This window comes from Penicillium oxalicum, chromosome I, assembly GCF_001723175.1.
Source record: "Penicillium oxalicum strain HP7-1 chromosome I, whole genome shotgun sequence".
In the NCBI taxonomy this organism is placed as follows: domain Eukaryota; kingdom Fungi; phylum Ascomycota; class Eurotiomycetes; order Eurotiales; family Aspergillaceae; genus Penicillium; species Penicillium oxalicum.
In genome coordinates this window covers 1,695,805-1,708,274 of record NC_064650.1, presented here as the reverse complement: position 1 = coordinate 1,708,274, position 12,470 = coordinate 1,695,805, and the positions used below count along the sequence as shown (strand labels likewise).

Sequence of the window (12,470 nt, the reverse complement as noted above, 5' to 3'; positions counted from 1 at the left end):
TTTCTGCTCCATTTTTCTACCCATTGAGTTTCTGATCCTTGGAGATTCATTCTCACTACACTCGATTATCCTCAACACTGCTGGCTAAGTGATGGATGTTTCATTCTCAACATGACCTTGGCCAGATTGCCGTGAGAAGTATACTCGGCGCTCACGTGTAATTATTCACTCCCACTGGTCATCAGCCCAATCAATCCTCCTCTGCAATAGCATCCACTTCAATCTCAACAAGCATTTCCGCATCCACAAAGCTGTCCCCCACAACAATCATCGTTGCTGCCGCTCCCACTTGATCACCATTCTGCTTCCCCAAAGCCTCGCGAAAAGCCTCGCCGACGGCCCCGCAATCTTCCTTGCGACTCACGAACATGCGGCATCGAACAACACTCTCGGCTCCCCGGCCACCCACAGCCTGAATGGCCTGAATGATTTCTTGGAAAGTAATTTGAGCTTGAGCGCGCGCGTCTCCAGGACAGCGGACGCGGGGTGCCTCGGGTGGGGAGTCAGGATCTGCGGCTGTTGATCCTGAGACGAAGATGTGCCTCCCGTGTCGGACGGCGCGATAGTATCCAAACTTAGCCTCCCAGGGTGAGGAAGTGCTGTAGAATCGCTTCTGCGACGATGACGGTGTATCTGAGGCCATGTTGTAAAGAAACGAGAACCGTACACCCCCACGACTATCAAGGACCCGGGGTCAGCTAGTACAGCACCGGAAAAGGCTCACTATGCTCACAAACCTTTACTGTCTTCAAATTTGAGATATGGGTGAAAGGTCAAATCGACGAGCTTGGGAAGCCAGGTGCCCTGGAGATAAATCACGTTCGCGGTGGCTTGAACCCGACCCCACAACCTGAAGGAAGTCTTTAGGTGTGAGTCACTGCTCAGAGAGCCTCCACAGGCCTCATCAGGCGCTCAAAGCGATCGCTTTGCCCAATTAATTTGGTAATAGATACAGATGCTCGGTGCCTCTTAATAAAAATACGTCGACAGATTTAGGCAGTTGACTCTTACTTGAATGCGGGAACAGCAGCCCTGTTTGCATGGAGACAGTGGTAACCCTGCACGGTCCTTACATACCTATTTGCGTATCGACTTTCGTCTCTTCTGTCGAAGATTAATATATTTCATTAACGCTGCGCTGACGATACAAGAATATTATCTTATTATAAATGTTAGAGCCTCTCACTCTTCAACGCTTCAGCGTTTGGAAAACAAGGACAAAACGGCAACTTTGCCTAGGAACCACAGTGCTCCCATGAACCTAAAAATGGAAAGACCTGAAGTTGCCCAAAGTACAACACGGAAGTACCACGCAGTGCGGAGAGTTGAAGTCGTCTAGAGACATTAGCCTGGGAATTTGGCAAGTGGCAAAGGGACATACCGTCAGACATATCTTCTTGATCCCGTCATTGTTAATGCACAAGGCCAGAAGCCCGTTGCTGAAAGTCCAAAGTAAAACGAGATTGGTTCGGAAGGCTTTGTAAGAGTCTTCGAGAGTGGTCTCGTCCTTCTGCTCCGGTTCCTGCCAGGGAGCCAGGGCTCGCTTGACGGTCTGTTCAAATTGCACGTCGATGTCTGCCTGGGGCTTATCAATCTCCTCCACGAACGGAGCATGGGCGTCTTGCTTGGTCTGGGCGGATGGCAATGCATCGGCCTTATCTGACCCTTTGGTGCCCCAAGAAACATCGTGCCAGTTGCAGAATGCGTAAACCATTAAGATGTTGATCGACGAGGGCATGCCAAGAAAGTATGCCCATGACGAGGTAAACATGTGCCATGGGTCCCAGTAAAGAAAGCTTGCAATAAAATAAATGCCGTAGGTGGAGACTAGCGCAACTAGGACGACACCTCCAGTGGACGAAACGAATTGTCGTATAAATGCCAGGACACCGTCCTTGAGGTTGAAACTGAGGTTCTCGGGTGTCAATGCCTGTGCCACAAGATAGAATGAGAGCACAAGAATGTAGAATTGAACGATAGAAAAATAGACCAGGGACAGTGTGTAGGGAATTTTGGACCTGAGGTTTGCTTCGTCAGCAATGAAGAACCCGACTTGTCAAAAGTCAATCTCTTACCCCTTTGGTCGGTTCCCGAGTGCTAGAATGAACTGAAGTAGAAGGAAAATGATGTAGCCAAACTTGATGAAGGTGTTAAAGATAGGCGAAGCCTCGGTTCCGAATGGCCAAGATTTGTAATGATTCACTGCACTGGGGGTACCGACAATGTCCATGATCACCGACGTGGTCAGCCAGTAGGAGGCTGGCTGAATTTAGCAGAGTCAAATCAATCATAGTCAGATGGAACTTACCAAGTGAAAACCATGTCATGATAAGCTGGCAGACATTGTATATGAATTGAATGTGAAGGAAAAAGAGCCTTGGAATACTATGGCCACTTCGATAGATTCGATTGAAGTGCATCAGTGAATAAAGCCCAGCTGCAAAAGATCCATTGAGCCAGCGACGTCTTTGCGAAAGGAACTCGGGTGGGCTCTCAGGCACATCTGTTTCGCCTTTGGACGCTTTCACGTAGGTGAGTCGCCAACGACAGCCCGCTTTCGCCACCAGTTCAAAGCATAGAATTCGATCCTCGGCGAGGAACATATTCTTCTTGAATATATTCATCCCCTCAATGCCTTTTTTACCTAGTCTTTCCGACAAAGTATGGTCGCCGTGAAAGTATTGCTCGAGAGGTCTGCCGACAATAGCCTTGTATCTGTATGCAGAAAATGCGCCAGGCAAGACACTGACGTATCCAAAGCTGCTTTCAAGGGGCTTGTCCAAGATATTTGAGATCTTATACTCGAAATTCTGTGCTGCGACAATTGGATTCAAAACCTTTCGCCATGCAGGTCCGAGAAGCGCGTGAATCTCACCGCATGCTCCGCCAAGGTCCTCATTATTGTAGAAAGCCTCCCAAAGAGTAAGCAGTGACTTGTGGCCAGGTTTGGTACCTGCATCAATCAGAATGCAGACCTCTGGATTGAGGATTCGACCAAATGCGTTGAACAACCATCGGTGGGAATTGATTTTCTTGCTATTTTTCTGTTTAAGGCAGAAAATCATCTGCACGGGAGGAAGATTGTCCGGGTTATCTGAAGATGGCCTTATGAGTTGCTGCGCCGGTGTGACTGAAAGCTGAGTTGTGTACTCAAACTGAAGGAGTGGAGTTAAAATCTCAGTGCCTGTTGTATTGTCTAGCTTACCACTCACAATATGAGCCACTGTCTCACGACCATCGAGATCATGTTTCATCACACCGTCCTGATAAACTCCAATCGTAGCAAGGAGGTCGAGAGTGTTTTTGTCACAGGGTTTGATGCCATCGAAAACAAGACAGACAACGATCTTCTGCCAAGCTGGACCTCCCTTATTCCAGAACTTAGTTTTCTTTAAATTGACCTATCAAAATAGCGTGAGAAACATTGACTTTTGCATATCGCAAGTGTCTCTGGAAGTTCAAAGCCATTTAGTATCGGCAAGATAACGTACGATATCCCGGACATTCTGCATCACGCCATGCAGTGTCCTTGCAGTCAACACCTTGTCCTCGTTGTAGTAAGTAATAGCGATGAGCATCTCGGTGTGCCTGTTATACATCGATGGACGAAGATTGTAGCCGTGATGAAGAGTGAACTCATCAGGGTCACATGTTGCAGCAGTGTCTTTGATGATCCAGTAAGGTTACTAAGGAGAGGCCAAGAGAAAAGATGATCGGCAAACTTACACCGCATATGAGTGAACTCTTCACTCTGTCCATCCTCAAGGTCACGATACTTTGGCTCGATTGCATTTCTTATCGGGCTTGGGACTGGATAGTCTACACTGAGCACAGCTCCTTTGACCAATTTGATCCGACGGGTTGGGTATCGACGAAGGGTGCTCAGAGCAGGAGCCTGTCGCTGCGCCCATCGTTTCGAACTGGTAGAATCTGCATCGTGACTGATGCATTCATCAAGTTCGATGCCTTGTCCATCGGGGATTCCTGTGTGTAGAGACCTAACCGAGCGGCTTGCTGTCTCACTGTAAGTTGGGAGGTATCGACTTTGGCTGCTCACGCTTCGACTCGATGATCGTCGCGAATGGTTTGGAGGCAGCAGGGGTGGGGTGAAAAGTTCTGCCTCTTCAATCTCAGAGCTGGTCTAGATGTTCATACCACAAGGGAACATCAGTGTATGAGATGCGTCAAATACTTTTGGTAAAAACTAACCCGAGATCGAGACGAGACATTTCTGGCTTCAGGGTTTGAATGGAGCGACTGCTGGGAATAGTGACGCCGGTGAGGAGAACTCATGGCTGATGTTTTCAGATGCTAGCCAAAATGATGACCATGTTTAGGTCCTATGTGACTAGAAGATGTGAGGTCTGAAGGAAGATGAAAAAAGTGAGAGGTGATGATTATGCTTCGCCTACGTCCTGGGTGAGAGACCAGGTGTGAAGGTTGAAGTCAGATGATGAATGTGACATTTCGACTTGCACTGCGCCTTTGAGCAGCTCTTCTTCCAACCAGAGACTTCAAACCTGCAAATTGGGCAGCAGGTGCTCAATGACCAATCCCTTCAAGTTTTTATGAACGACAGTGCCTCGTTATTTGGAATTAGATGTCTCTAGCATGCTCCGTTTTGGACTGGACCAACCTTGTGTTCCGATGGTGTCAAAACATCCATGTATAGCCTGAACGCATGAGAGCCACATGTCAGTGAAAACCAGCCCGGGGGCTCCCTAGCCCAGCTCTTGACGTGATACAGACTGGCAGGCTTCAAAGGGGGCTAATCATACGTTTACTAATCTAGATTCAGCGTGGTAGCACGGTTGTCTTGGCGTTTGGAAGGTGTTGGGTGAGGGCCTGGCTTGAGGTTCTTTCAATGTGGAAAGACACTTGCTGGAATCTTCCTCTCTGAGGATGTGCCAAGAGTTCTCACTTGATAAGTACTTGCAATAACTGAGGCACATATCATATTTTTCTCGTTCGTTCCGCTTATGCTTAATTCTGGGCGCAGATTGGGGGACACTAAGTCTTTTTAGCTGCATGATTGGCGGACGCTTAGCGATATCATGGCAAACAAACCAGGAGATGCATTCTCGGATTCGTGCAGCTCCATCTGTTCCTCGGATGCAGCTAACCGAAACTCGCAAATATCAAGGATATTGAGCTCTAGAAAACATGACTTTGAGGACCATTAATCTAGCCTTGTAAAAGTCTCGCTGGAGGTGAAATTTCCTTCTAGATATTAGGTTTTGCTCACTCATGCTGGCGGTATCTTAAGCTACGCACTAGGTACCGGCGCTAAATTCAAACCTTGTCTTTCGAGTCAGTTGGAAAAGGGACTAATCATGAGCTCCCTGCAAAGCTCCAGCACTCTTAGACAACGTCTAAAAGTATTGTTTCCATTGAAAGAAACGGATTGCCACACTGCTTTGATATCGATGCCTTCAACTTGCTTAATGGCGGTGGTATTATACGCCGAAGCAAGCTTTGTTCGCCGACTGCACGGCTTCCTTTTCGCCTTGACTCATATGCTCCGAGATTTCCCAGGGTTTGTAACCAAGGCCCATTGCCTGTTGACCCTCCAGGCTAAGCTTGTTCCATTCCATGGCCCCCTTGAAACCTCGTTCGCCAGGACCACCGGCGCCAGGAAAGTCCCAAGGTGGCGAGTAATCAATCGCAGCTTGACGCTGTTTGAGAAGATACTGGACATTCATTTCGCATAGTGGCGTGGCAGGGATATACAGAACACTAGAGTCCCCCTTTCCACGGTGCTCTTTGTCCACGGAGTGAATCATATCGCAGTGCCAGAGCACATAGTCTCCCGGTTCCACCTTGGGAACTGAAACCATGGTCGATTCCAACTCCAGATGGGGATGTGTCACAGAATTGAACTCCTGGCAAGCTCCAGGAACAGAGCCTGGGAAAGAAGCATCCAACTTTGGCTCCTGAGTATGAGCATTGAAAAACGGACGCAGAATAGCGTAGGCGGTGGTCTGAGTGATCATAGGGCACACACGTAGCGATCCCTCACCAGGGGCAGTGTCGGACATAGATAACCAGCCTTGAAAAAGGCGAAGCATTGAGCAGGCACCGGCACCATTGTACAGATCCATTTGTGCCTTGAGGCGGTGTTTTACGTCCCACGCATCGTATTGCTCCCATTGACCCTCGAGGATTTTTGTGTACACCCGTGAATACTCGGCATCCTCCCATCGCTCCAGAGAGCCTCCGTCAACATGGGGGCCGAGGGCGAATTTTGCATCACCTGGGTCTCGAATGCGCAAGCGATCCGCATAAGTAAGAGAATGAGATGTTGATACTCTGGACTCGGGATCAGAGGAATGCCATAAACGCTGGAGAAAGCGCTGGGTGGTGAACATGTTCGAGTGGGCGCGAGCTTCTGCTTGACTGGGTGTCCAGTAGAGCTCGTAGACTGCTGGTGAGTCAGCTGGAAATGCTTTGACTCCCTGCCTGTTCTCGGCAATGTATTTATGGATGCGCTCTTTGTAATCCAGAGCCTGTTGTCGAGGGATCACATTGCGGATGACCGCAGTACCGCGATGGCGGATCTCCCTCAGTGTTGATTCAGGAACCAATCCCGAGACAATATCATCGTAATTGACGGACGGAATTATCTGAAAAAAAAAGTTAGCAATATGATCTTTGATCGCAGTCCTGGACGAAGAATCGGTTGATAGGCTTGACTCATACATCGCTGCCTTTGGTTTTAATTTCATTGGTCTCTCTTTCCAAACTTTCTAAGAGTCTGCGCCAACTTGCCGTCAAAGCTTCCGGGTTTTGAAAAAAGAGATGCCGTTTCAAATCTTTGAATTTTGGAGGAAGCGGTACTGGCTTATAGCCTGGCTGGAGACTTGGGAAGACGGACGAGATATCACCGGCGGCCTTGGTGGTATGGCCGACGCTGGAGGTAGAAGCTGCGCGCACAGCAGTCCTGGAGAGAATTCCTGGCATTTCGAAACTCAAAGATTCAATGAAGATGATTCGAATAGATATTTTCCGTGAACTTCGTCCCTCTTAAATAACTTGGTTGTCGTGTGGCCTCAACGTGGTTATTGGCGGAAGACTACTGTATTGGGAAAGCTACCGCACAGAACCGGGTAGATTTCCATAAATGGAAACCATGATCTCTTAGTGACATCCTCCACCCTTGATGCAGTAGCCTGGTACATGCACATTGAAGTCTTTGTGTAAAACTTACAATGTTTCTAGCAGATTATGTTTATCGCTGCCTAAATGAATTTTTCATTATGCTGGTTTTTTAGTGCCAGGACTATGTGTCCCTCTGGTGTCATAGCTTTCGCGCCGATCGATAAGATGGTGTCCTTGTTACTGCACTGTCCTATTCCGGAAATCATCCCGCCTCCGGAGATCCCCTGCGGCCAGTGATTTCACATCAGAACATCTTCCACGCATCTCTTGACAGCCTCTTGCTGGATGCAAGCAATTTATGCAGTGGCCACACTACACCATAATACAATGCAGGATGACTGTATTGAAGGAGAACATGCCGAACAAGAAAAATACACCTTACTACTTATGTATTGTTGTTGGAGAATTTTCCAGCAAGTCGTCGGTGCTGATCTAGTAAACTTGCACGGAAGAGAGTGAACAAAGACTTATTTAAAAACAGTCACATTAAAAAACGGGGGTAGTAGTCCACTCATGCATGCTTAGTTGGTAGGTAGTCTACGGGCATTGTCTTACCCAGTCAGCGGTTAGTGGTATCCCCGGCATTGCCGATGGTAGATTGGCTCTGGTGAACCGCCTACCTGGAGAGCCACGCATCCCGTGACAGATACACCAGTTTTGCAGCCCTCCGGCCCTCGATCACACAGATTCATGTCTTTCCTTTTCAGGTTATAACCACCCAATCCTTCTTTGACTGCCTGAGATTTATCTCGATTACAGACATCATGAATGGCGACCCACTATTGATTGAGCCCGACGGGGTTGCTTCTTTCATTGCGCTTGGAGCAACAGGGGCGGTCTTCCAGGACAACAACGGACAAGTTATCAAAATCATTCTAAGCATAACACTAAAGGTTGCGATCAACTGAATGTCATTGAACATATGCAGCATATTGAATCTATCTCGGAATTATGCATTGACCGCGAAAAGTTCATTTATCAAACTCTACCCAAGAGTCCTTACATCCTCGACTGTCTCGATATTGAGGCTAAAGGCCTTCGTTTTCAGCATTACCAGCTTGGAAACCTCCGCGATTATTTACAGAGCAACGAAATTGATGACAATATCCGAGACCGATGGATTAGGAATACTATCGACGCTGTTGCTTTTATACATGCCTATGGTGTTATCCACGCTGATATCAGCCCACGTAACTTTCTCGTGGCCGACGATCTGTGGATCAAACTCTGCGGCTTTGCTGGATCAGTGATCGGAGACTTGCAGCCGTTGGTTGAGGATGAGGAATGGTATCGAATTTCTCCATTGTCCCCACGAACTTCCAAGACTGACTTGTTTGCACTGGGCTGTCCGATCTATGAGATCTCAACTGGGAGCCGCCCATATGACGAGATCAAAGATACCGACGAAGTGAAAAGCCTTTACAGTGCAAGGATATTTCCGGATGCTGATGGTCCCATACACCAAAGCATCATCTACAAATTTTGGACTTCCCAGTACTCTGAACCGAGCCAACTTCGGCGCGATTTCAGCCGTAATGAGAGCTCGGAACGTTGTCAAGAAACGCCTGTGACTCTATGGTAGTGCGTGAGGTCAGTTCTACACGAGAAGCAATCCATTACAACCGCGATAGGTATTATAGGCCTCGGTTTTGTCTATGCTTGGGTCAGTTAGAGGCGAAAATAGTCGTGAGACGGTGGTAATCCTTCGTATTTCCTGCTTGCATGCATAACAAGTCACTTGTCCGCGTATGCGGCTGAGTTTGAATCATTCGAAATTAATTTGATCAACTACCTGTACCTTGGGCGGTAACTCGCTTCCTGGGTGTGTTTGGTATGGGAATGCTACAATAAAGCTCAACCAGAAGACTTTCGAGCTGCTTGATCCGTGCTGCTTGATTCGTGATAAATTTCATAGAGCCGAGGTCACTTCATCGTTAGACGGTAGCGTCTGTGCCTGGTTTTCGTTTGACTCCGAGGTTCTCCTTGAGAATTCAAGCCCTGTCCGTTGCGAAATTAGTACACAGAGAAATCTCGGATTCCTGGGGACTCACACGCTTCAACTCTCTGGCATATGATACCCCGTGCAGGCTTCCAAAAAGCCTTCAGATTTTCACCTGGCACAGGTTTCAAGAAATCGACTTCGATCACCTGAAGCTTATCTTTGTCGCGATTCAGTAGTTCCAGGTCTGACATACTCTCCCCTCTCATATTGGTGAATGCGACAAACTCGCGGTTCCGAACGCGAAGAAAATTGAACCACCGTAGCTGTTGCTCATCGCCAAAAAAGGCTTTCGATAGGGCCTTGCCGATGAAGAACCAGAAAGGCCAGGGTCTGTCGAAATTGTAGGTGAGGCCGGCGTGGCACTGCATGATTGAGTCCAGCCTTTTATCAGAGAGCCTTCGAGACAGACACGATTAACATTTACAAATTCGAATGACTGAGAGAATGAGGGCGTAAGTATCTTGCACTCACTGCACAACAACATGACTGATGTCTGCTGTCTTCAAAGTCCGAAACCGGTCCTCAACAGTGAGGTTTACTGTGGGGGCTGGGGCAAGAATGGCCCTGTCATCTGAGAGTGTCTCGTCCATGTCGCTCTTAACATGAAAGGAGCAGCTTTCAGTATTGCTCAAGCTGATGTCAGTCAAATATTACGATAAGACTGTGGTGAGCCAATACGGTGGATTCAATACGACGCGAACATACAAGTGAATCAATCAAAACATCCGTCGTACAGTTATATGTCCCAATATGGAAGTATCCAAAGCCCTCTTATGGCCGCCCCCTCCACCGCCTACCTAAATTGTATCACTTTCCTGGTTCAGGCAGAATCAACATCGACATGGATCAGCATTAAATGCATCAAAAATTCGTTATTAAATTCATCAAGATCTATCATAATCGGTCAAAATTTGTCATTTGATTCAGCACCAATATCTTGGTCATCTTCAATTGAGCATATTATCGACATAGAAAATTGAAAAATGGCAGAATACATATAGTAGGTAGAGCCAGGTAGTGGGCTTGGATGTTTTACGGGCACGGGTACTGTAGCTCAGGTGAGGGTTGGTGCAACTGAGCGGATCATGCCTTCAGTCTGACGATCATGAAAGACGTTCTTGAATCATGTAGCCTCATACGGTTATCACTGTTGAAATCAGCGTAAATACGACGGCTATACCCCGTTACATCGGCGGCGAAACGGGGCTTTTATCAAGCCTAACGGGGCCTCCCATGGCCTCGAGAGTAAACAGTCTTTCTTGTCTTTATATTCATTCCAAGCGGTTTTGATCTTGGCCATTTCCTTTTTGCCATTAATCTACACTCTTCAACGGCTTGGTAAGTACTCACCTCGCAACGAGACGAGATGTTATCATTACTGACAGAACCAAGAAAAATGTGTTCCCATATAGTCTACTTTTACGAGGAGTGTGAGCACCATGGGGCTGATAATTTTAAGCGTTGTGCTGAGGCAGCACAGAGGGATCTGAACTGCCCACGCTCGAATTGGGGTAGTCTTGATGGAGGGCAGCGAGAAGGAAAATGTCATGCCTGTATGCTGCCCACTCCCCCGGATTCCGATTGATCGCAGAAAAAGAACCTATTTGGTTAAGATGTAAGACACTGAACATGAACACCTCCTCGAGCTCTGGAGCTAACAGTGTTATGCGAAACAGGTTTTGCATCATTCGGATGCCCCTAATTATCAGCACGCCAAACCTACCATGATCTACCTCTTGCCACTGCTTTTGATTAAGGGGTAAGCACTTGTGTCCAATTGGGTATTTCTAGTAGGCTTTTCGCTGGAGATGCCCTAGCTATCAATACCCGTGAACTTGCATCTCGTTCAATCGGTCGTGCAACCATTTATTCCCATAGGGTCATTACGATATTGCTTTTTAAATTGACAATCCCTCAGTAGAACCTCTGGCCATAATTCTACCCAAAATAATGGCTAGGTCTAAAGCCTGAGGCACAATTTGGATTGACGCAATGTCCTGGACGCTGCCTTAAGTGACATAAAGTGAATGGTACAAGCCCGAGCCTTCAGGAAGCGAGCAGCCCTGTCCAATGCTGGGCTTTCTAAGGGTGAAAGCACCATGCTATATGACGAGGAACCTGACTGCTTGACCAACCGGGAAGGTAAAGATGCATCAGAATAGCACACATGGTAGGCGCCGAGACTGCCTCCTTTGTTCCTTGGATCAGTCATAGCCTGGCTTTGATTTTACAGCCAACTGGCATCTTATAAACGATTCTAGTTTAATCAAAAGAATGAGCGAGCGAGGGCAGAATATGGGAGGGCGAGTTGGGCAAGAAGAGGGGGGATGGATGGCAGAGCAGCGAGCAAGCGCTGTTCTATACAAGATGCGGACCAGGTCGGTGATTACAGGACGGCGTACGGGGAGACTACGGCGAAAGCGGCAAAACGAACCTGAAAGGGAAATTCATAGATGGTCGCATTACACATCTAATGCGGACCTTGTAGTTTGGGATCGCATATTTCTTGAAGCATCGCAAGAACGGTCGACCAAAACACTTGATCCATACTTCCAGCATCGCTGGTCAGGCTCCTAGACTGTCGGGGTCAAATCTACGTTGCGTTAAAGTACGCCATCAGCGGTCTGGTCCGACCGTGGAGAAAACTCGACCAGGTTGGCATTCACGTCACCGCAGTGGGGGTGTCATCAAGACACCACTATGGACCAGCCATCCAGAGAAGCCAAAAATGACAGATGATAGCACAGATGTCAAAGTGACACCCGAGGAAGTCGCTGAGGTGATGATGGCGCTAGTGCGGCAAGACTCCGTAAGCAAGGTCATTGATAATCGATCAGGAAAAGGCCGACAGTCTCAGGTCACAGGAGGCACCATCCTTGAAGTGTCAAAGACAGTCCGCGAGGTAATGGTGTTCAATGATGCAGGTCCGGATTGCCGGCCAGGCAACACGGCATCGGATCAGGCGGCCGTGGAAGAAGAAAGTCTCCGGCTCTCGGTGGAGGAGGGCCAGAGCGAAGCCAAGCTGTAGCCAGGATCCATTGGCAAATCGCCGTGAGAGGAAACAATGTTTTAGTCACAATGTTTGGCCTAGAGCGCAGACCCGCCTAAACAGAAGTCTCAATTAGGACAATAGCAAGAGAAACCTTCCAAATAGGCGTGCAGTCCTGTAATATTTGAGACGGGGCCGTCGAGTTGCGACGGGTCGAAAGAGCCCGGAGACCGGAGCCCGGAGACCGGACAAGTCAGGTGCTGCCGACTTATCGGGGCGAGGCCTGATAAGACACTTAGGCCACCGCGTCATTCTCTACCC

At 48.1% G+C, this 12,470-nt stretch overlaps 5 protein-coding genes across 5 annotated transcripts; 2 read left to right on the top strand and 3 right to left on the bottom strand.

Annotated features, from left to right (window-relative positions):
* Positions 1-190: 190 nt before the first annotated feature.
* On the bottom strand, positions 191-4,229 carry POX_a00583 (Chitin synthase C; the record flags this gene model as incomplete). The annotated part of the gene is made up of 10 exons (XM_050109522.1): positions 191-677; positions 734-850; positions 1,310-1,335; positions 1,382-2,018; positions 2,076-2,259; positions 2,309-3,155; positions 3,213-3,401; positions 3,492-3,664; positions 3,727-4,136; positions 4,210-4,229. The coding sequence occupies 10 exons, from the start codon at positions 4,227-4,229 to the stop codon at positions 191-193; spliced, it is 3,090 nt and encodes a 1,029-aa protein (XP_049973290.1).
* A 1,227-nt stretch (positions 4,230-5,456) lies between these two features.
* POX_a00582 (uncharacterized protein) lies at positions 5,457-6,960 on the bottom strand (the record flags this gene model as incomplete). The annotated part of the gene is made up of 2 exons (XM_050109521.1): positions 5,457-6,623; positions 6,700-6,960. 2 exons carry the CDS (start codon positions 6,958-6,960, stop codon positions 5,457-5,459), a joined length of 1,428 nt encoding a protein of 475 aa, XP_049973289.1.
* A 962-nt stretch (positions 6,961-7,922) lies between these two features.
* On the top strand, positions 7,923-8,740 carry POX_a00581 (uncharacterized protein; the record flags this gene model as incomplete). The annotated part of the gene is made up of 2 exons (XM_050109520.1): positions 7,923-8,018; positions 8,087-8,740. The coding sequence occupies 2 exons, from the start codon at positions 7,923-7,925 to the stop codon at positions 8,738-8,740; spliced, it is 750 nt and encodes a 249-aa protein (XP_049973288.1).
* A 327-nt stretch (positions 8,741-9,067) lies between these two features.
* Positions 9,068-9,750, bottom strand: POX_a00580 (uncharacterized protein; the record flags this gene model as incomplete). The annotated part of the gene is made up of 3 exons (XM_050109519.1): positions 9,068-9,156; positions 9,210-9,556; positions 9,632-9,750. The coding sequence occupies 3 exons, from the start codon at positions 9,748-9,750 to the stop codon at positions 9,068-9,070; spliced, it is 555 nt and encodes a 184-aa protein (XP_049973287.1).
* Positions 9,751-11,527: 1,777 nt separating this feature from the next.
* Positions 11,528-12,188, top strand: POX_a00579 (uncharacterized protein; the record flags this gene model as incomplete). The annotated part of the gene is made up of 2 exons (XM_050109518.1): positions 11,528-11,542; positions 11,649-12,188. The coding sequence occupies 2 exons, from the start codon at positions 11,528-11,530 to the stop codon at positions 12,186-12,188; spliced, it is 555 nt and encodes a 184-aa protein (XP_049973286.1).
* Between the last annotated feature and the right edge of the window lie 282 nt (positions 12,189-12,470).